The sequence below is a fragment of the Mesoplodon densirostris genome, chromosome 10 (genome assembly GCF_025265405.1).
Source record: "Mesoplodon densirostris isolate mMesDen1 chromosome 10, mMesDen1 primary haplotype, whole genome shotgun sequence".
NCBI classification, from domain to species: domain Eukaryota; kingdom Metazoa; phylum Chordata; class Mammalia; order Artiodactyla; family Ziphiidae; genus Mesoplodon; species Mesoplodon densirostris.
Window position 1 is genome coordinate 13,639,910 of NC_082670.1, and position 21,596 is coordinate 13,661,505.

A 21,596-nucleotide genomic window follows, 5' to 3' on the forward strand; every position below is an offset into this window, starting at 1 on the left:
TCAAACACCATTTTTCTTTAGTGGCTACTTCTGAGGTGGGAAGAAAGGTGACGTGATGGGGGAGGACCCCATAGAGAGGACATCGAATTCGTGGTAATTACGAAATCTGGGTGGAGAGTTAGTTGAGTGCTCACTGAATCCTCATTCTTCACAGTTTATCTTGGTTTGCAACTATGCTTCTGTATATACCTCACATTCATAAAAGCAATTTTGCAAATCTCATGATGACATGGGTGGTAAGCAATAAAGTATAATTAGTTAAGAGCATAGGGTGTGAAGTTAAAATGGTATGAGTTGAATCCCAGTCCTCCCACTTACTAGTTGTGTGACCTTGGGCAAGCTACTAACCCAGTTACCTTATCTGTTGAGTGGAGATAATAACTACCAACTAGGTTTACTGTGAAGATTAAGTGATCAGCACAGTGACTGACATACCCTAAATCCTCCATTTGCCAGCTAGCCATTACTATTATTAAAAGGATAGGTTCTCTGCACAATGACCTTTCTTTACTGTGTGTGCTGTTTCTTGTGTTTTGGATCATGAATCTGGTAAATCAATATTCGCCAACCAAATGATTTATTGAATAAAGATATCAACAATCAAATGGAGTTTTTTAAACTGAAAGGCCATATACTGTTGTCCAGAAGATGCCGAAATGAATGAGAGAAACAAATTTAACACTCCCACAAGCAAAGTGTGAAGAACTTGATTATCCAGGCACCCTTTCAGGGGAGTCTAATTAATATCAGCAATGTCAGCTGTCTCGTATAAGAGAAGATCAATCCAGCACTAACTTTAAAGTCTAAAGACATCTACCATTCAGGACTTCCCTGGCGGTCCAGTGGATAAGACTCCGTGCTCCCAGTGCAGGGGGCAGGGGTTCGATCCCTGGTCGGGGAACTAAGATCCCACATGCCACACGGTATGGCCAAAAAAAGAAAAGTAGGACATCTACCGTTCGCCCTTATGAGTATTCAGAGTGCACAAAATATGTTAAATCCTAATATCTTACATTAGCAAATAATAACAATTAGCAAAATCCATGTGTATCTTTTTAAAAGCTATCCCAGGCTTCCTTGGTGGCACAGTGGTTAAGAATCCGCCTGCCAATGCAGGGGACACGGGTTCGAGCCCTGGTCCGAGAAGATCCCACATGCCACAGAGCAACTAAGCCCCTGCGCCACAACTGCTGAGTCCGCACTCTAGAGCCCGTGCTCCACAACAAGAGAAGCCACCACAGTGAGAAGCCCATGCACGGCAACGAAGAGCAGCCCCCGCTCACAGCAACTAGGGAAAGCCTGCGTGCAGCAATGAAGACCCAACACAGCGAAAAATAAAATTTAAAAATAAATAAATAAAAATAAATAAAAGCTATTCCCCCAATAATATTGAAAAGGAAATCAAAGATTAATTTGTTTGAAGCCACAGGCCACAATTTATTCAACTTTATTGTTCCCTCTGGGCATTCATAGGTTTGTAAGAAATGAACAAAATTAAGTTGAATGTAAATTCAGGAGGTTGGACAGAGAGATGTGTAGGGTCTCTTAAACATCATGAATGACAAACTGCCCAAATGATCAAACTATTAAATTCTGAGTTTCATGAATGACAAAGTACCTCAATAATCAAACTATTAAGTTTTAAATTTCATAAATGACAAACTACCTAAATAATCAAACTATCATCAACTTTAGTTGATCTTCATAGCTAAACTCAAGAATTAGCTGCTACATTAATAATGACATTTATTGAAGATATTCCTCCTTCCTTAATTTCAATTTATGTGAGCATGGTCAATCCACAGCTCTTACTTTCAGTATTTAATTCTATTATCACAGTATTAAGAGTACACCTAGGCTCTAAGTGTCCGGAAGCACAAAGAAACTGGTGACTCTGAGAAATACGTATGTTTCGGAGCCAAAGGAAGAAAATTAAGACATTTCCTTTTTTTTCCTCTCTCTTAATAATTCCTAAATCTCCCTTTGGTGTATTTATTGAGCATTAGTTGTTATTTAATACAGTGGCTCTCCTGGGAGAAAGAAAATCAACCAAAAAATAAGACTTTTCCAGGGATAAAGAGAGATAGTTGCAATAGAGAAATACTAGAGGGGAATAATCTTTATTTCATATAGCAATTAGAGCCTTAAAAATAGAAAATATACTTTTAAAGTCATAGCATAGGTTTAGAACTGGCCAAAACTGAACATATTTGGTAAGTTACTGATTACTGGTGAAAACAAAGGAAAATCCAAACTGAAGGATTAAATTTCTCTCAAAATCAGTCACTTGCATGTCTGTACCTCTGTCATAAAGTGTTTATGAGTTTGATATATATTCCAGGCATACGTCTCCTTCCAGAGAGCAGAAACTCCTAACCGTCATTATTCCAAACTGAAACAGATCCATCAGCATTTCACCTAAGAACAGCTCCTAAAAGTTATTAACAAAGGGGCTTCCCTGGTGGCGCAGTGGTTGAGAGTCCGCCGGCCGATGCAGGGGACACGGGTTCGTGCCCCGGTCGGGGAAGATCCCACATGCCGCGGAGCGGCTGGGCCCGTCAGCCATGGCCGCTGAGCCTGCGCGTCCGGAGCCTGTGCTCCGCAACGGGAGAGGCCACAACGGTGAGAGGCCCGCGTACCACAAAAAAAAATAAAAGTTATCAGCAAAGGTTATTCATAGACAGAGAATCAAAAGACATAAAGATTTTCAAGTCAAAATGTAATGCTCTTTAAGTTTCTGAAGCACATGCTTAGAGAAAACTTTCACTAAACAGAAAAGCAAGAGCAAGACCATTCTCCCTTCACAGAAACCAGCAAAGAAAGAATGTATGCACAGAACACCTGGATTTGCTTTCCTGTTTCTTTGCCAGTGACTTTTATACATATACATATATATATATATAAGATTAGCTAACTGTCAAACAAACATTCAGAGCTGAATGACATGCAGTCACACAGATACACTCTCACACAAAAGAGAGCAAGGCTGATGCTATTTCAGTATCATGAAATATTTCCCTAACCATGCACAGATGGAAGTACAGACTTTTCTGCCAGCCGCCTGGTTCAGAAACTTTGCTCTATTTTTAATTATTTGGTTCAGAGGACCCATTTGTGATTAACTTCTGTGTTGGATGGCAAAGCAAATAAAGTTCCTGACCCACAGCAAAGAACACTGAGAGAAGCTTAATTATTTTTAGACAGCAAGTGTAATATTGTAAACCATGTGTAGGGACAACTAATTTGTCGAAGACCTGTTGATGGTTCCTGCAGTTCGAAGCTGTGGAGTGTTATCAGTAAAACAAAAGTCCAGGAGGTCTTAAGGAAGTGACACCAAAATGAAGTCTTTTTATTCTCCTCTTTTTTTAAAAATTGAGGTATCACTGACATAAAACATTACATTCGTTTCAGGTGTACAACATCATGGTTCAAGATCTGTACACACTGTGAAATCACATCAAGTGTAGTTACCATCTCCTAATGACGTTCTTAATGACAAAGAAATGTTGGCCTTTGAGAAATAACAATGGAGTGAGAAATGGAGAGTAAAGAATTAATAGTGTCGCAAGGACTAATCTTATTAGCACTAAAAGTTTCACTTTTGACTAGGATCAGAGAATGGAATGCCAAAGCTTTACGCACAGGAAATAGACTCAGATGCAAAGAGAAGTTGGTCAGGAAACTCAAACCATAGAATTCAGAATCACACACTAGAATCGCTGAGCAAGATAAAATCCCAGAAGAGAAGTAGAAAGAGAAGCAGTGGTCTAGCAACAAGGCAGAAAAGATAGTCAAGGTAAGAATGGAGCAGGTTGGAACTGTTTTATATTTTTAAGCTCTGTGTTACTTTTTAAAAGCTGTTTCCAAATAGAAAACAGTAAACCCAAGTAGCGAATTAGTATAAATACAGAAAGGAAATAAAATATAAGGCATCCAGTTAAGAACCTTGAAGGGAGAATAGCGCTAAAACCTAAAAGACATTTATTCCTAGAGAAGTTTTCTTTTCATTAATTTCCCTAAAATTGAAGTCTTTGATGTACCTGGAAAACCTCAGATTCTACTGAACCATAGGCCACAGAGAGCCAAAATGTTTCAGGAGTAATAGTTTGCAAATGAGTCCAAGATCAATGCCAGAATGATCTGGGAATTGAAAAAACTAAACAACAAGCACCTAATTTCTTCTTGAGAAGTGTAGAAATGGAGAATAACAGAATACCCTTTGCAGGGGTATTCTGAAGTTCAGCTTCTTAAACCACTATCACTGGCTACAAGCTTTTGGCTGGGTTGGTTAACATGGCAAGACCCTTAGAAGGACACAGAGTTGTGGGCAATTATGAAAGTTCAATAATTGGAAGCAATTCACGGAGCCATCATGTGGAGGAAAAAAAAGTGATCTGTTCCAGAAAGTCCAAAATAAAGTTGACTCCTATTATACATATTCATATTCTTCCTTCTCTACTATGCAAATCAGTGAAGTATATGCATGGGTATGTGTGTTGGCAAGAGACTAGAATATTTTTTAAAAACAGAATTAGAAAAAAAGCACATCTACGACTGAATTATTGATAGTTGCAAACGGTTTCATAACACCAATGTCGTATGATTACTATGGGCCACAGGCCATGGCTTAGAAATGGTTTTTATTTCAGTTAGAAATGTTTCTATTTGCTATAACAATAGCCACTGTGCTGGGATGGGATTTGACCTGTGTCTTTGTCCATAAAACAATCCTATAAAATATGTAAACATGAATTCAATTTTCGTTAAGTCAAGAAAAACAAAACTATGGTTGTCAGAACAAGAACGGCTTTCTGTGGGGATATTCTAGTTAAATGAAAGCTATTCAACCTAAATCAATTGCTGTATCCATTCTCCAATACACAGCAGATTTATATTTCACAAGGTTTTTGACACAGAACAAAATGTTACTGAAATACCTCTTCCATTCCTTTTGTCCTACATAACATTCCAGGGGCTGAACTCCCAACATGGGGCATATATTTGTCAGCTTCTGTTTGCACTGGTTCTATTCTAGTTTGTCTTTGTTGCAAATTTTCCGTGTTGACCCTTTCCTGGCAAAACATTAATACAGACTTTTGGTTGTGTCACAACTTGCAATTAAAAAAAAAAACACCTTACATTTTTATTCTGCACCATCTTTAAGCACCTGTAACTATTAAAAATAGGCCCTGCTGTTTACACCAATGATAGAACTTTTTTAATATACATCTGCTTATATAAACACTAGAAATTCAGGGAGAAAATTATTGCGATCCAACAATCCACACATTCCTACACAAAACCAATCACTTGAGGATTTAAAAGCTAGATCTGTGGCGAGAGACAGGCTAGAACTAGCAGCAACAAGTCTGTACAAGATGAATTTATCCTCCACTGCCTCTCCGCTCCAGGTCATCCCAGGACTAGGCTTGTGGGCAAATGCCAAGATGGGAAGAATGGGTTGGTGCCTGTTTTCTAGCATATCTGCGTAAAAGACTCAACAAGAGCTCAGAGCGAGCTGCTGCTCTGAAAGGGACAAAAGGTGTGGAGCTGCAACATGGTACTGGCCACTGAATGCCTAAGCCTAAGGCAGCTCAAACGCGGTCAGAAACGGATTTCAGACAATGGGGAGCTAAAACACTGGATCTCGGGGATGATGTCCAAGAGGTGGTCTCTGAAGCTGGGTGTCATCCTTTAGGGTGGCCCAGAATTAAATGGTGACGCATTATGCCTCCTGGCGAGTTCATATATACTTTGAACGGCACAGACACCAAGTCCCGTGGACTTCCACCGAAGATCTTGGGGCAAGGAGAGATGTCCACCAGCGCTCTCTGTGACCTGTTAGAGAGAAACATTCTTAGCTACTCCGTCACCAAGCAAAACTCCCCAGCTAGGCTACAGCGCCTTGACTCCTCGGAAAAAGCTGTAAAGAGATTGCGGGGAGGAGGCAGGCCTACAAGAGAGATGGCCTTTGTCTGGTTTGCAGAATCACTGAGGAGGATTCCACATATAAAATCTAGCTTCTGTAAGCCTCAAAGAGAATCAGATTCCAAGTATTTCTGAAACCAACAGCACGGTCGTCAGCACCAGTTACTTCTGCAAAGACAGAAAAGGCTTCATATAACAGTTATTATACGTGCTTCTGGCATCAAGAGATGGATGGTGATTTTTACTAAAAGATTAACTGCTAGATGTCCTAGGACAGCAGATACTCATCATGAAAGCAACTCAGTGTCTCGCACTGGCTCTCTCCAGACCAGGAGGCATACATCTGATTCACAGGTGGCTGCGTGAGCTTCCTCTACCCTCTTTTGTAGCATCCAGCAGAAAGACAGGAGGGACCTACCAATATGGAAGTGACCTGACTGTAATGCCTTCCCACCCACATAGGAAAGAACTTCCCAGAGAAGATGGCATCAGTTTTCGAGATTCCCTGGTTGAGATCAGTACAATTTCCTGATGTTTTTAACTTTGCTAACACTGATGCATTAAAGGAAATATAGCTCGAGAAGCTTAACTTTAAAGGTGCAGTGGCTGCAGAAGAAAAAACACTCTCTACCTATCCGTCAAGTTCAAGCTTAGGCACTACAAAAACTAATGTCAACATTTATAAGAGGTAAGAGGGGATGGTGTACATTCAAGGGGCTGTACTCTTGTCTTTCTCCATCTTTCCAGCTCCATCTCAAAACTGCTCTATTAGGCCCCTTCGATGAAGCAAAGTTCTGTATTTCCAGCTACAGATTCAGAGACACAACTGCATAAGGCCTGGGGGATCTTGGCTTCACAAGGTGATGGAGAAAGCACTTAACTTCATGCAAGTCGGAAGGCCAGGTGCCAGCACAAGCCATGTGTGTTTTAGCCCTGAAACCCAGCAAATCTGTCAACCTCTTAGGTTTTGTTTCCTCCTCTAGAAAAGGAAGAGGATACTCTCTGCTCCTAGGGATCATTAGGACTGCCCAGGGCAACCAGTCATACAAGGCACTCTGACTCCTGTGATACACTATTATCAGCTGAGATGGACCCATGACACACTAGCCACTGCACACGGTCCAGATGACTGTGGTCCTTAGGGCTATGTTTACTAAATCAGAGGCCCAGACTGCAAAACACCACCAAGAGAAAAGGGTAGTTGTGACTAGTCCTATAAGAGAAACAGGAAAACATAGGACTTCCATCCCAGTGAAGTCTTTGAAGCCCCTGCACATTTAAATGGAAAAGTTTAAAAAAATTTTTTTAAGGAAATCGTTTCCTGAGACTTCAGGGTAAAGAGTAAAAAGTGCAGCATTTAGAGAAAGAAACTCTGAGATTAGTCAGGTCACTGAATGTTCTCTGCACAGCAGAATAGCAAACAGCTAGTGTTTGTTCATTTTCATAGATTAATAACCCTCTCTCCAGGGCTTAAAGATGATATGAACTGTGACTTCCAGAGTTTTGTTTGGAGAAGGCTCAATACTCCTGGGTAAGACCCATGTTTCAAGGACACATGCAAAAATATTTCTTCATTTCACATTGCTTCTTACTCACATTGGCCTATTCTAATCTCTAGGATGACCAAAATGGATCTAAAGCTTGCTGGGAGGGGAGGAAAAAAAAGAAAGAAAGTAGTCTTCCCCCTTTTTTTGCATCTGTTTACACAGATTGTTAAAACAGTCCTGTTCATTTGGATGATTCTGAGATGGAAAAAAATATATAACCTGTTCCTTCTGAAGAGTAGAGAGAGGTACAAAGGCTTACAGAGGCTTCAGCAGAACAGGAAAGCCAAAGTACAACAAAAAAATTTGGGCTTAGATGCTATCACTGTATTTCTTTCAAATGCAACAGAAAACAAGGTTTTATGGAAGAAGATTTCTAAATAAAAACTAGATCATCTTTTCTCCGGTCAACAAATAATAGATAACTTGTCTTATGGGCCTACGACCACTTACAAAAGGAACAAAACTGCTAATCCTATGAAAAGTGTCAGATCAGGCACCAGAGGCAGCAACCAAAGGGAAACATTCTTTTCCCAGCTCCTGATAAAAAGACCGTCTCCCCAGAAAAGCCACAACTTGGGGTCATACTTCTCAGCGGTCTGGATTACAGCACGGAGCCTTGAAAAGGGGAAAAACAATCCAAACAAAATTCATCCAGAGTCCTTTCTGCCCCCATTTGGAACTTGCCAGAACAGAGCAAGGTAGAAAGGGCTTTGGGGCACTGCGGTGGACAATGGGCCCAGGCCTCGGTTCTAAGGTCAGACCCTTTTCCATACCTGTCAGAACCTCCATCAGAAGCATGCAGACCCTCACACCAGTAGATCACCAATGGACACCCTCTCCCTGGAAATGGTATTTTCACCCACCACCAACAGGGCAACTTCTAGACGAACTCACGTGCAAGAGAGAGGAGGTTGTCCCCGCCAACTCAAAGGGGCAGGGACACCACGGTCAGACCCCACCAGCCCCATTCCTCCTGGGCGGGGTCACGCAGAGGAGGGTTTCAGGGCTCCCTGGTCCATGGCGTGCTTTACCTCCACTTGACCAACCTTGCTTAAGACTCCAGAGCTACTCTCTACCAGATAAAATGATCTCCTTGGGAAAATTATCCCACCAAGAACTTTCACCTGAATCGGGAAGCAGGGTCACAAGAGCACGTGAGGGAGACTGATCAAAGCAGAGAACAGGTGTTTAGGAGGTGAACCTCAAATCCACTCATTCATCCCACAAGTTAGCGGTGTTTCTAAGAATCCTCTCACATCATCGAAATCCAACAGGAATGTTTTCATTGCAAAGGAAGACAGTTTTAGACATTCAAAAACACAGTAATTTTTTTTCCTGTGTTGAAGTTCAATGATAATAGTGTTTGGTGTGGTTATAAGTGTATAAAATTTAAATATCACTGAGCAAATCCAGCAATCTATTCCGTATAGCTTTTGTTCCAGAAAATTCGTCACTAGGCTTTTCTTTCTCCTGAGCAGAGCCCTCTTATAAATTTTGGTCACCTTTATCACTCATTCTTTGATGCACAAAGGTATTCAACAGATGCCATAGCTTTTTCCACCACTGTGGACCACTAGGCCCCAGGGCTGGCTCCAGACCACAATCCTGTAAGTCATGGTCTATATAAAGAGATGGAATTGCAACCAATTTGCATCGTACAAACCCACATTGTAGGGGAAATGCTTACATTTATTGCAGCCCTACTGGATGCCAAATGCCAAGAATGGTTGGGGGGGTGGGGGAAACAGTCCTTGCTGTCCCTGCCATCACTGAGCTGGGAAAAGAGGTGCAAAATGTTACAAACCACCACCCCACCCCCACCCCACCCCCACCCCCGAGAAGAACAGCAGGGGGCTCTGGGAATCCCCGACAGGCAGCACGTGCCTAGTCCCCCAGCTGCCCGAGGAAAGGACTCTAAACCAAGATTCTAAGGATGCGGCAAAGTTAGCCACACAGATAGAGGTGGGTAGTTGGATGTCAAGGAAGGGGAACAGCACGACTAAAAGCTGGGACATAATAAGGAAGGACAGGACACTTTGAAGGAGGAAATGCTAAGTGACTGAAGCGAAGAAGGGGCAACAGATGAGTGACAGTGCCGGGGAGATAAGCAAGGGACCCCAAAGCTGCTGGGCCAGGTTAAGGATTCAGAACGTCAATGAAAAACCAAGTAGGTGAAACAGAGATGCAGACAGATGTCTAAGAGTAAGAAATGTTCATTTTGGCCTCGGAGAGGAAAACGGGTTGGACCAGAACAAGTGCACAGTGAGAAAGGCCACTGAGGAGGGAGAGCACATCCTAAACCACTGCAACCCAGCAGGGCCACTGGTCCCAGTTCAGGCCTGGAGACCAGACTCCCCCCAGAGCTCCATACCCGGGAAACTGCTCCCGCCCTCCTGCCCACAGAGCTGTCTCCAGGGAAGAGCTACAATAGCAAGGGAAGCTGGGCAGCAGTGGGCCCCTCAGTCTAACCTGGATGAAAATCAAACCCACGAAGCTCACTCCTCAGCAGGCGGCCTGTCGGACTAAGTGAGCAGAAGGTGTGAAGAGCCCAACCCAGGATCCTCGAAGAAGAGTTCAACCTCGCCAAGCCTGGAACTCCTGACTTGTCTCTCCAGGCCCACTTGAGGAAGGCTGCCAGGCCTCCAGCACGGCCCCCACGGCAGGGCTCCCCGAGAGAAACGGGAGTCAGCAACACAGGGCGGAGAGCCCCAAAGGTGGGCAGAGGAGACGAGACATCTAGGAGACTGGCCCAGGATGGATCGAGGTCAAGGAGTGAGGAACAGGTGGGAAGGAAGGTAGAAAGGGGCCCTCGGCAGTAGAAAAGCACTAGGGTTTCAACAGGGAGCGGTTCCCTGGTGTTCAACAGGGGAGCGGTGAGCAGTGAGAATGAGAACTATCCCAGCCAAGCCGAGCCGCTGGCCGGCCAGGTACAGGATGTGAGCTGCAGTCATCTGCCTTCTTCCTTCCAGGCTGGCCCTGGGTATGATCACAGAAGAAAAGAGACATCATAGAAAATCTTGGACTTACATACAACAAAAAGTCAGAGAATCCAAATGAAAAACAATCGGACTGGGGAAACAGCTGCAGTACATATGACTTTAAGAAAGATCAATTTCTAGAGCACACAAAGAGCTCATAGGCACAGATGAGAAATTATCAAGACTCCCGTTTGCTAATTGTATAAAAGAAAATCAGTAAGTAAACACAGATGGAAATGTTCTGCAACTGAGAGGGATCAAAGGAATGCAAATTTTAAAACCAAGACGCCTATTAAATTAGCCAAAAAAGAGTAAGTCTCATAATTAATCAGGTTGAAGCAAGACACAGTCATATATCATCAGTAACAATGTAAATGTTGTGTTTTAGAAAGCAGTTCAGAGCAAGGCCCCTCCATCTAGGAATAAGCCTTCTGACGTGACTGTATCCTAAGAAAATACTTAAGTGTACAAAGGTAATCACGGCAGTTTTATAACAGTAAACAATTAGAAGCAACTCGAATGTCCATAAATAATACAAAACCTAAATTAAGAGAAAACAACTTGATGGTATATTATATAATCCTTGCAAAGGATAACTGTACAGTCTAGGTTGCAAATCAGAATGTTTATGCTAAATAGAAAAAGCAAAAGTGAAAAAAGATATATTTAAACTGTCAAGAACTAAAAGACAACACCTAATAGTGACTTATGGACTGGGATGGTGGAATCAAAGGGAACTTTTGCTTTCATTGGTTTTCTCTTATTGTAGTAAAGTATAGACAACAGATGTTTAAAATGTAATATTTCTGTCCACTGCACAGCAACTAACACCCTCTTCTGTGGAGCAGGTCGACCTTCAGTAGAACATCACACCCAGAAGAGGGAAGGCGGTCCAGGCCCTCCCAAGTTTCAATGGTCCGTCTGGAATTCAAACCTGCCCACAAAGGACTGTGAAGGGCTCCTCCTACCCTGAGTACCCCCAAAGATACAACTCTTTCCTTAGTTCTTGGTTGTTTTTTCCAGCCCTTAAATTCTATACTTTCCCCTCCTTTCTTTTCTTTAAATTATGTACTGGGATCCCACCACAGGCAATATACAGTGAATGCTCATTTGATCCTTCCAGCAATCCTGTAAGACAGACCTTGTCATCATCCCCATTTTACAGATGAGAAAACTGAGGATCACAGATTTAAGAAATGTGGCCTGGGACACACAACTAAGGAGCCAGGGCCAGAATTCAAACCTTAACCTCCCCGTCTTCAAAGCCCTCACTTTTAACACCCCTATTGCCTCTTCCCTTCCTCTCTGCCTATGAAACAAACAAAACAACAAAACGAAACACTCTTAAATGTCACCTCTTCTATTTGTACTGGCTGCCGAAAAACACTATTCAATGAGTCAAGAGACATCAGTATGAACGGTTTACAAATGAACCAACAGGACAAAGTAATGCTATGCACACTAACTGGGAAAGTTGATGCGGAAGAAAAAGCGAATTACCTCGAGCCTCAAATCTGCACCTGCAGGTAAAACCAAATGACATCCAAAGGATTTCTACTTGTAACTTAAAAGCAGAATGTGACCCTCGATGCTACCGCAAAGAGCAGAGCTTCTGCGCTCTCCTTACAAAAAATTATTCCATAATTAGCAGAAAGATTCCTTCCAGTTATAGCACAGCCACTCCAGAAATGGATGTTGTTTGGGGCATGGTAGCAAGAAGAGGAAAAAGGAGCTGAGGAAACGGTAAGGTACGAAACTAATAGAGATGGGGTGATAAATGATTTTAGGCACCCCTTACGACTTACTTTATAAATAATGACACAATAATAGCTGAAAATGTAAATTCTAATTAGATACAAAACTGAACAAAGTCAAACAACAGCAAATGATGTTTGACAGAGCAAAGGTCTCTGGGGGAGGGTGGGGGGAGCCGAGAGGAAGAATTACAATAAAATCTATTCATGGAACTGTGCCGTGTTAGAAGAGGCCCGAGCGATCACTTCTTTCACCCGCTTTCTTTCCTGTAAATGGGGAAACTGAGGCCCAGCAAGGCAGAGTGGGTGGTCCATCTCACCTTGCAGCAGGGCAGTTAAAAGACACTCGGTCTCCCCAAAACCCGCCCAACAGCTTTCCACCACACCCCACTCACGCTGTGGTGTCCTGGAAAGCTACTCCATTTGAAATCTTATTTTGAAAAAAAGGATTAAACATTCTATGAATATTAAATTCCTTTTTAATAATTTTCGAATGCACAGGGGCACAGTGAAAAAAAGAAGCCTGGTTTTTATTTCTTTTGGAAAATTGCACACCGCTCAGCGTTTAACCTCGTATTGAGTGAAATATTAACAGGCCATATAATGGTTTCAGTGTTCCTTCAGTAAAGCTAAACAGAATTCGAAAAACATATCCCCCAGGCCTACAGTGGAGTTTCTGGAGCACACATTAAACTCAATGCTCCGCTCAACAAGCCCGTCACTGTTAAGTAACTCATCAGAAAATAAAGAGGGAATTACCAAAGGGGAATTGCCAAGCAATTAGTTCTCTGAAGCAGATGACATACAACTGCTGTAAGGGAGGAGCTTCCCCGTTAGTCATATGTCGGAGTCAGAGCCTCCTAATCTGTAAATAAAATGCATCACATATGATTACAGCTCGGATGAAGGCTGGGGCTGCCATCCGCGTGTGCACAGAGGGTAAATCCCAAATCCTCCTGTTCTGTGTGTCTACAAAGCAAGACTTGCCTCTGAAGACATTTTTTTTAAAAACATCCTTGGTAATTTTCTTTCTTTTATGGAAGTATAATTGACCTACAACACTCTGTTAGATTCAAGGGCACAACAGAGGGATGTGATGGTTCTACACGTTACAAAATGATCATCGCTTACATTCTTCAGCTGTGAGAAAGACAAACTCTTAGTTTTCCCTGGGCAGCCTAAGAGAAAACTGATCTTTCTTCTCTATCCTTGAGCAGAGTCTCTGGACGCGCAGGCTCAGCGGCCATGGCTCACGGGCCCAGCCGCTCCGCGGCATGTGGGATCCTCCCGGACCGGGGCACGAACCCGTGTCCCCTGCATTGGCAGGCAGACTCTCAACCACTGCGCCACCAGGGAAGCCCCTCTATCCTTTGGACATGAGTTGGTCAAGACTCATCCCTGGTCCAGTGAAGGTGAGAAAATGAACCTGGGAGGAGCAGGGACCAGAGATGAAGGGACGGGGTCGGGGGGGGGCGGGCAGAGGTGGGGGGTGGGATACAAGCTCTGAGCTTCCCGATGGCCTCCCTGACTGAAGCGTGATTTCCTTTCACCCCATGTTTCTTTGAGTTGGACTGGGTGCCACCCACCATCTATCAAACTGCAGAGAGAAATAGTTCCTATCGGCCAAATCTTGCAAACTGAGCACTGACCCAGTGAAACGCTTTCAAGAGTCAAAAGTTCATCACCTCGCTTTCAAGAGTCAAAAGTTCCTCACTGGACACCAAACATTTGGAGCCCAACTTAAGCCAATCCCCTGAAACACAGATAAGCATATGCCATGGTCATCATTTTCTTCAATTAATAATTATTGAAAGTGCGTAGGAATCTCAGGGAGGAGGACAAAGAGTGAAAAAAAGGGAAACAACACAGCAAAGACAGCCTGTATGTGACCTTGAACAGACAGGCACACCTGGAAAAGGAGGGCTCATCGTCCGTGAAACTTCTCTGATCCTGACCTCTGAGAGCCGGCCGCAACTCTGCTGTGGGTCTTTAAATACTACTCCTTGGCACACCTTGCCTTACAGGAGGGGCTGAGGGCTTGAGAGACAGTGCATGGCAGCAGTTAAGAATACAGGCTGGGGGATTCCCTGATGGCACAGTGGTTAAGAATCCGCCTGCCAATGCAGGGGACACGGGTTCGAGCCCTGGTCTGGGAAGATCCCACATGCCGCAGAGCAACTAAGCCCGTGCGCCACAACTACTGAAGCCCGCGTGCCACAACGACTGAAGCCTGCACGCCTAGAGCCCGTGCTCCACAACAAGAGAAGCCACCGCGATGAGAAGCCCATGCACCACAACGAAGAGTAGCCCCCGGGGCTTCCCTGGTGGCGCAGCGGTTGGGAGTCCGCCTGCCGATGCAGGGGACGCGGGTTCATGCCCCGGTCCGGGAGGATCCCACGTGCCGCGGAGCGGCTGGGCCCGTGGGCCATGGCCGCTGGGTCTGCGCGTCTGGAGCCTGTGCTCCACAGTGGGAGAGGCCACAACAGTGAGAGGCCCGCATACAGCAAAAAAAAAAAAAAGATTAGTCTCCGATCACCACAACTAGAGAAAGCCTGCACACAGCAACAAAGACCCAATGCAGCCAAAAATAAAAAATAAATAAATTTTTTAAAAAAAGAATACAGGCTGGGGTCCCAGCATGACTCTACCACTTAACAGCTGAGCAGTCTTGGGCAAGTGACTTAACCTCTCTGTGCTTCAGTTTCCTCACCTGTGAAATGCAGATAATAGCAGTGCCTACCCCAAAGGATTACAGTGAAGATTGAAAGAGTTAATACACAGAAAGTGTGGACTATTGATCATCTCCATATTTCCTTTAGGGTCTTGCTGGCATAATGCCTCTCACATATTAGATGCTCATTGAATCTTTGCAGACAGCATGGTCTGCCCCCTGGAGTTGTTGAGTTGTTTTCTCCATTCCTGTCACTCCTATCCTAACCTTCTTGTCTTTTATGAAAGGTAGGTAAGTCACAGCCTCATTCAGGGCCATTTAGGGGACTACAGACACCCCATCAAAAATAACTCAGGTTAAAAAAATATCTTAAATAATCCTCAAATATTCCTTCATTATATTAAGACTGACTCCCCAATAACAGCAGATACAACCAGATAATGTCCAGCTTTCTCCTTCACTTTGAGCTATGAAGTCTTTCTCCCCAGAGCCAAGGCTCACTAACTACATTTTCTATAAAGTATAAATGAGAAGCCAAATTGTTCAGAAAACTGTAACTTGTAGCTGGAAATATATATATATGTATATATATACACACACATATACACACAAACACACACACACTCAAATAACATTTAAGTGTCCACACTGAAGTTATGAAACACACCCATATTAATGTGATTTATCAAAGTACAATAAATGAATTGCCACAAATGAACAATTGCTCCAGAGTCAAGTAGGTGGCATAATGTGATTTACGCATATCACATGAGATAAATAAATCCACGGTGGAAAAGATCAAAGGCAAAGCTGGAATCGTTGTTAATGTGTACAGGGCTTCACTGAAAATCTTCTTAATAAAACTGTTTAGAGGAAAATAGAGGGATCATTTGTTTAAATGAAAAGAGATACTGCATGCGCTGAATTTCAAAAGCAGCATTCATTTTCATACACACACGTTAGATCTGGCTAAAATTAGCTCAAGTTTCTATTTTTTTAAAGGTCTTAAAGAATACAGGTTTCAATAAGATTTCATTGAGCTAAAGCTCAGCCCTGAGTTTCCAAGATGCCTGAGTGTCTAGGGAAGACGCCCCCCCCCAATTACCCACCCTGTACATCATCCCAATTTCTCCATCCCCCCTCCCTTCACCCCAGGTCTTAAACAGGAAACATACAAAGCCTGTGCCACACCGATGCTCCATGTCTGCTGCCTCCACTGCCTCTGACTTCCCTCTACATAGTCCACTCTGGCTGACGTCATCACTGAAATACACTCATCCCGCCTGCCCGTCAAACTTCCTGCCAGGCACAAGAACCCAAAGCCCAATCTCAAAGATCACTTTCATGCCAATGGCTCCTCCAGATTTATCTCCAGACCGGACCTCTCAGTAATCTTATTCCCACACTCTACTGTCCGCTGGACTCCAGCAACCCAGATGTCCACGGGCACCTGGGCTTCTGCCACAGTGGCCTCATCAATTACATACCATGCACTTGCTTGTTATGGCCCTGGCACTGAAACGGTCACCCTCACACTCTCCATCTCTTCCCACAGAAATGCTAACCAGTCTTCAGAGTTCAACTCAAATTGTCCCTCCTCCTCCAAGTCTTTCCCCATCATCCTACTCAGCATCATTCTTCTGAATTCCTTCTGTGTCAGAACCTGCCCCAGTAAGTACAACCCAGCCCATTCTGCTTTGTATTAGTTATTTCAGAGCATTTCTTCTTCCCCCTACTTGACCACGAAGAATATAACCTCCTCCTAGGAGCTCTTACTCACTCTGTGCAGTAGTAAAAAAAAAAAAAAAAATACACAGTGAATAAATGAATGAATCATTTCTTTACATAGACAATGCCTGTGAATGAGGTAGGTCATAAACTGCTATAGCTGTATTGTATTGACAAAGTAGCTAGAACCAGAAATAACTGGAATCTAGGTTTTATTTTATTTTTTCAAAAAAAGAAAAAACCTTAATGAGTATAACAGAGTACAACGTGAATGATACTGTTTCCTTGCTTACATTTAGCCATCAATTGCGAGGACTGTAATGAGGCCACTATTTATGCAAAACGTTTAGCTAATGCTTATAAGCTTCCTTTAAATGCGATCCTAGGAAATGTCAGCTGCTTAAAACTCAAGGTGACTCTGTACTGCTTTGTCAGTAATATGAGTATTCCTATGACACTTAATATACTGTATTATGTACTATAAAAACCTGGATCTCTTCTCAATAAGCTACACGTACTGCCCAAGAGATAGGACTGTTTGCTGCCCGTTTTTTTCACAATAAATTCTTGAGACATTCCTGTTTTAACACATGATTCTCTTTAAACACCACAGGTTGAAAAACATTGCATGTGTGTTAACCACATATGCAATTAAGCCACTTCCCCCAAAACTTCAAGGTGAGGATTTTCTGCCTAAAATGGACAATACCCCTAAGAGAGAAATTAGCAATAAGACATCGCACCCCTTTCAACGGAGCTGACACCTGTAGACCTTAGGAGGCTTAACTCGGCACCGAATCCTAGAGTTGTTCTATCTCCTTTGAAAGATGCTTTCCCTAACCGACAGCCCATAAAATGTAAAGTACCCAGTTCCATATTTCACAAGGATAGAATGTGTATGATAACTTCCTCTCTCCCCTGCCTCGCCCCCCAGTAGGACTTTACTGACCCCCCTTTCTGAGGCACAGTACTTCCGGCATTCAGGTATGTGTGTGCTTTTACTCAGACCACAAGTAATGTCACTTATGCCTGCAACTCAGCAGTTCATCCTACAATATAAAAACAATACATAGGCAACCTGCATCAGGAATCAAGGTAGACTAACACAAAGTTCAGAAAAATAAATAAAAGGCCCGTTGGCTTTGCAGGGCTGCAAATGTCTACAGTGTTGGTCCAAAGACCAAGGTACAGGGATATTTACTTATTCCGAGTCATGTATGGTTGAGATGGAACCATCACCAAACAAGAACATTACAATCATCCTGTCAAGACAAGTCACAGGTTCACAGTGACAGCATAGGTTCATGGATCATAAACCATATACCAGGTACTATTCTGCTCAGTGTACAAATATTACGTCATTCCATCCTCACAGCAGCCCTAGAGAAACGTCTAATATTATCTCCATCTTACACAGAAGAAACTGAGGCACAGGAAGGTTACAGGACTGCCCAAGTTCACAGTGGCAGCTCTAGATTTTAAATCCAGACAGGCTGGTTCCAGAGCCCTGCGCTCTTATCTCAAACACCATGGAATTTCTATGGAAGTTAAAAACTGGATCTTAGAAGCCCGGGGTTGGCAGTGGGGGGGGGGGGGAGCGGTTTCTTTATTTAATGAAATCTACTGAATCAGTTTCAAAATGAACATTTTGATAAAGCAAGTATTCACCTCTTAAACATTAACTGAAAATCCAGAGTTTTGTATGTGAGGTTTGGTAAAAGTGGACTGTGGATCTCACCACGTAAGGAAATCTAACATGACTCAGGAAGAGCTGCCCAGAGACCACCGGATCCAGCCTTTGCCAAAGCTGTGGAACATCAGTATGACTCCAAGAGACCATTAAGGTTCATCTTGATTCAGTAGATCTAGGGTGGAGCCCCTATTCTTTTTTTTTTAACCTCTCCCGGTGATTCTGGTGCCCAGCCAGGCTCAGGAACCTCTGAACTAGTCCACTATTTCCACAGCTTGGAGCAGGACTACTCCCAAGGCAAACAGAAAGAAGGGATCTATTTCACAATCTCCTCCAGTTGCGAATACCAGTGTTCCCAAGCCCTTACTGCCCCAACTTCTAACTAACTTCCACGGTCTCCTGATTTCATGCAGGCACTCTCCTCTTGTCTTCCCTTCAACAGAGAACCGTGAGTCATCAACCCTGCATCCACCCTGGGTCTGCATGACTCTCCAGATGAGAAAAATGTACTGTACATGAAGAAATCAGGAAGTTGTAAAATCCAAACAGACACAGAGAAATTCGAGATCCAACAAATACGGGTTGCTACCAAACAAACGAGCCGGTCTCCCTATGTAGTATGACAGGGTCATACTACAACAATAACCTAAAACATGACTTAAGATAACCATTTGGTAGCAAAACTTTCTCAGCAGCTTGAAGTACAGGTGACAATTAAAATGATCAGGCTCAAGCCCAACACACACAATAATCGACCATCCACAAAGTCAGAGGTAGACTACTTCATAAACCAAATAAATCAAAAAGAGAAATACTTTAATCCGAGCTTTAAAAAAACTCTCGACGATTTCTCAATTTCCTACACAATACAGTTTGCAAAGACAATTATCTTAAACAGTCTACAAAGTGCTAAAGTACGGCTAGTAGGCGATTTTCCCAGGTCAGACTTTATCCTCAGATGGAAACTAGAGAGCATCGCAAAACTCTCACCTGATGGGTGATGCACTTTCCTGCAGTGGCTGCGGAGGACGAGCCTGCTGTCCAAAGATGACAGACAAATCTGCAGCTTGAATGGACCACCCTGGTGATTTGCTGCACGATCCTCCTGCAATGGTCCAGGGGGTGCAGAAGAGGAAATCCAAAATGAGAAACAGAACGAATGGCTTTAAAAAATAATTCCACCTGAAAGTGCCCATGCACTGAAATCTAAACTTTAAGAACATCAAATTTGGCACTGTTTTATGAGAATTACACAGCTACCAGCCAGCTCAAAAGGCAGGTCTGGTTTTATTCAACAGGGCTCAGAGGGAGGCCAACACACAGAAAGGTCACCCCTTCAATCAAATTAAGAGCTTGGTCTCCCCATTTGAGACAGCTACTGTCAGTCTTTTCTCTAATGATTCTAGCCAATTTCCTCAGAAACACATGCTGGTAATCACAGGACTATCAGGTGAAAATGGGCATGGACTGAATAGTAATTGAGCCAGAGTTGAACTTTCATGAGGCATATCTTACTATCAACATGCAACTTTGAGGCACAATCATGAAACAGAGCACAGTTATTAGCATACCAGTCTAATGGGATAGAAGAATCGAATGCAGAAAAAAAAAATTTTAAGTATGCATATACTCACTAGACTTTTTTTTCCACTAAACTTTAAATGATTTAATTACTGAAGGTATGTCTACTTGATTTTCATTCTGCCACAATATCTTGAGCATGTTTAAGTAAAAATTACCCACTGTATGATGAATGAGTGAATGTGTGAATGGATGAATGAAAGAGAGAATGAATGAATCTTCCGTATACCTTTCCATCAGGGAGCTTGGTGCTTGGTAGTAGGTTTTGTGAGGTAAAGACCTATGCATAGAAATGGAAGAAGTTGAGGACTCGATCTGCTAACAGTTTCCAGCACTATCTATTTAAAATACTGGTAGTTCCCAATTGCCCACATTCAATAAAATCAGTAGCACAATTATTATAAACTAATCCCCGAACTAGTCATTGCTGGACTGATTTTTTTCAGCCTTTGATTACTGGAGCTGATCTGCATATTTGTTTAGGCTGGTTTTAAATTTAGTTTGGGTTTCCTAAGCCCACGCCAGGTAACAGTAGGAAGGAGAAGGCCCAGGATTATATTGGGTGTCAGAAAAAAACTATTCTGGAGCTATGAATATGATCTCCAATGTGAATAATCTGTAAACAGGTAAGTGAGCCAATTATCCTTGGGTACATGGCAACACATCTCATGATTATTTTCATCCATACACACTCACTATTTTTAAGAGCACAGCCCAGCTGGAAAGGAAAATAATTTCGATTGCTTTCCAACACTTCGCAAAGTAATGAATAATAGCCAAAGTATTCGTACTTCTAGCTAATCCATTCACCAAGTATTTATTTAAGCATCTGTTGCATGCCTGGGACTGATATGCAGAAGAAGGAAGTTGTCTAGGCCTTGGTTTCCCCACATGTAATCAGTAAGTGTAGACAGAGAAAGAACGAAGCTGTTCTAGACCATAACGTCTCTGAAGTCCTTGGAAGACACTGTCCTTCACTAAGAAGCTTGTTGAGTTACAAATATAAATAGTGGCCAAGTTAAATAGAAACTCATAATATTCGATTTATTCTTACACAGTACTTGTTTTAAGGGCCCGGGAGGGGTAGTAATCTTGACTTTGTCTAGTAACATCTCAAATGAAGCATCAAAATACTTGATCATCATTTTCAAACAAGGTGCAGGTACCGTGGATTTGCAAAGTGCTTGCTTTATGAGCTAACAGTTGAGAGTGTTGCCGTGTGTATCGATGTATGTGCACACCATCCTATTTACCTATCACCTGGCAGATAAGGTTTTATAGAGTCCAAATTACAGTCTCCTCCTATTCTGCTGAAGTGCAGAGAACAGTCAAACATGATGCAAATGCTGTAAAATATTAATTTACTCTCACGTTGGTATGCCTACTTATTTCAAAAGCATTTGTGTTGCTACACCAGTTAGACTAACTCAAAGAGTTAACATAACTTGCTGTGTTCCAGTGGAGGGAAGAAACACAAGGATAAAGCAAGGCAGAGTGGACTCTGTATTGCAAAAACATACAAACAACATACCAGAAAACAGCCTATAGACCGTTTTATGTATCTGCTAAAAATGGAACCCTTAATATTTAAAAAGCACAGCAGGGCAACATAATACAATACTATTAATAGTGGAAGATAGAAAGATGGCCTAATACTGATGTGACAGTCAGTAAAGAGGTGATAATATATAAATAATATGGATACAGGAAATAATATAA

The 21,596-nt window shown here is 42.6% G+C and overlaps 1 protein-coding gene across 1 annotated transcript in view; it reads right to left on the reverse strand.

Moving 5' to 3' along the window:
* Window positions 1-2,164: 2,164 nt before the first annotated feature.
* The window catches only part of LOC132497831 (uncharacterized), a 35,427-nt gene continuing 15,995 nt past the window's right edge, over window positions 2,165-21,596 (reverse strand). Inside the window, exons 5-6 of the mRNA XM_060111379.1 lie at window positions 19,287-19,401; window positions 2,165-5,838 (exon numbers count right to left, since the gene is read on the reverse strand). Coding sequence (XP_059967362.1) covers window positions 5,688-5,838; window positions 19,287-19,401 — 266 coding nt within the window. The 3' untranslated portion in view covers window positions 2,165-5,687. The remainder of the gene's footprint in view (window positions 5,839-19,286; window positions 19,402-21,596) is intronic.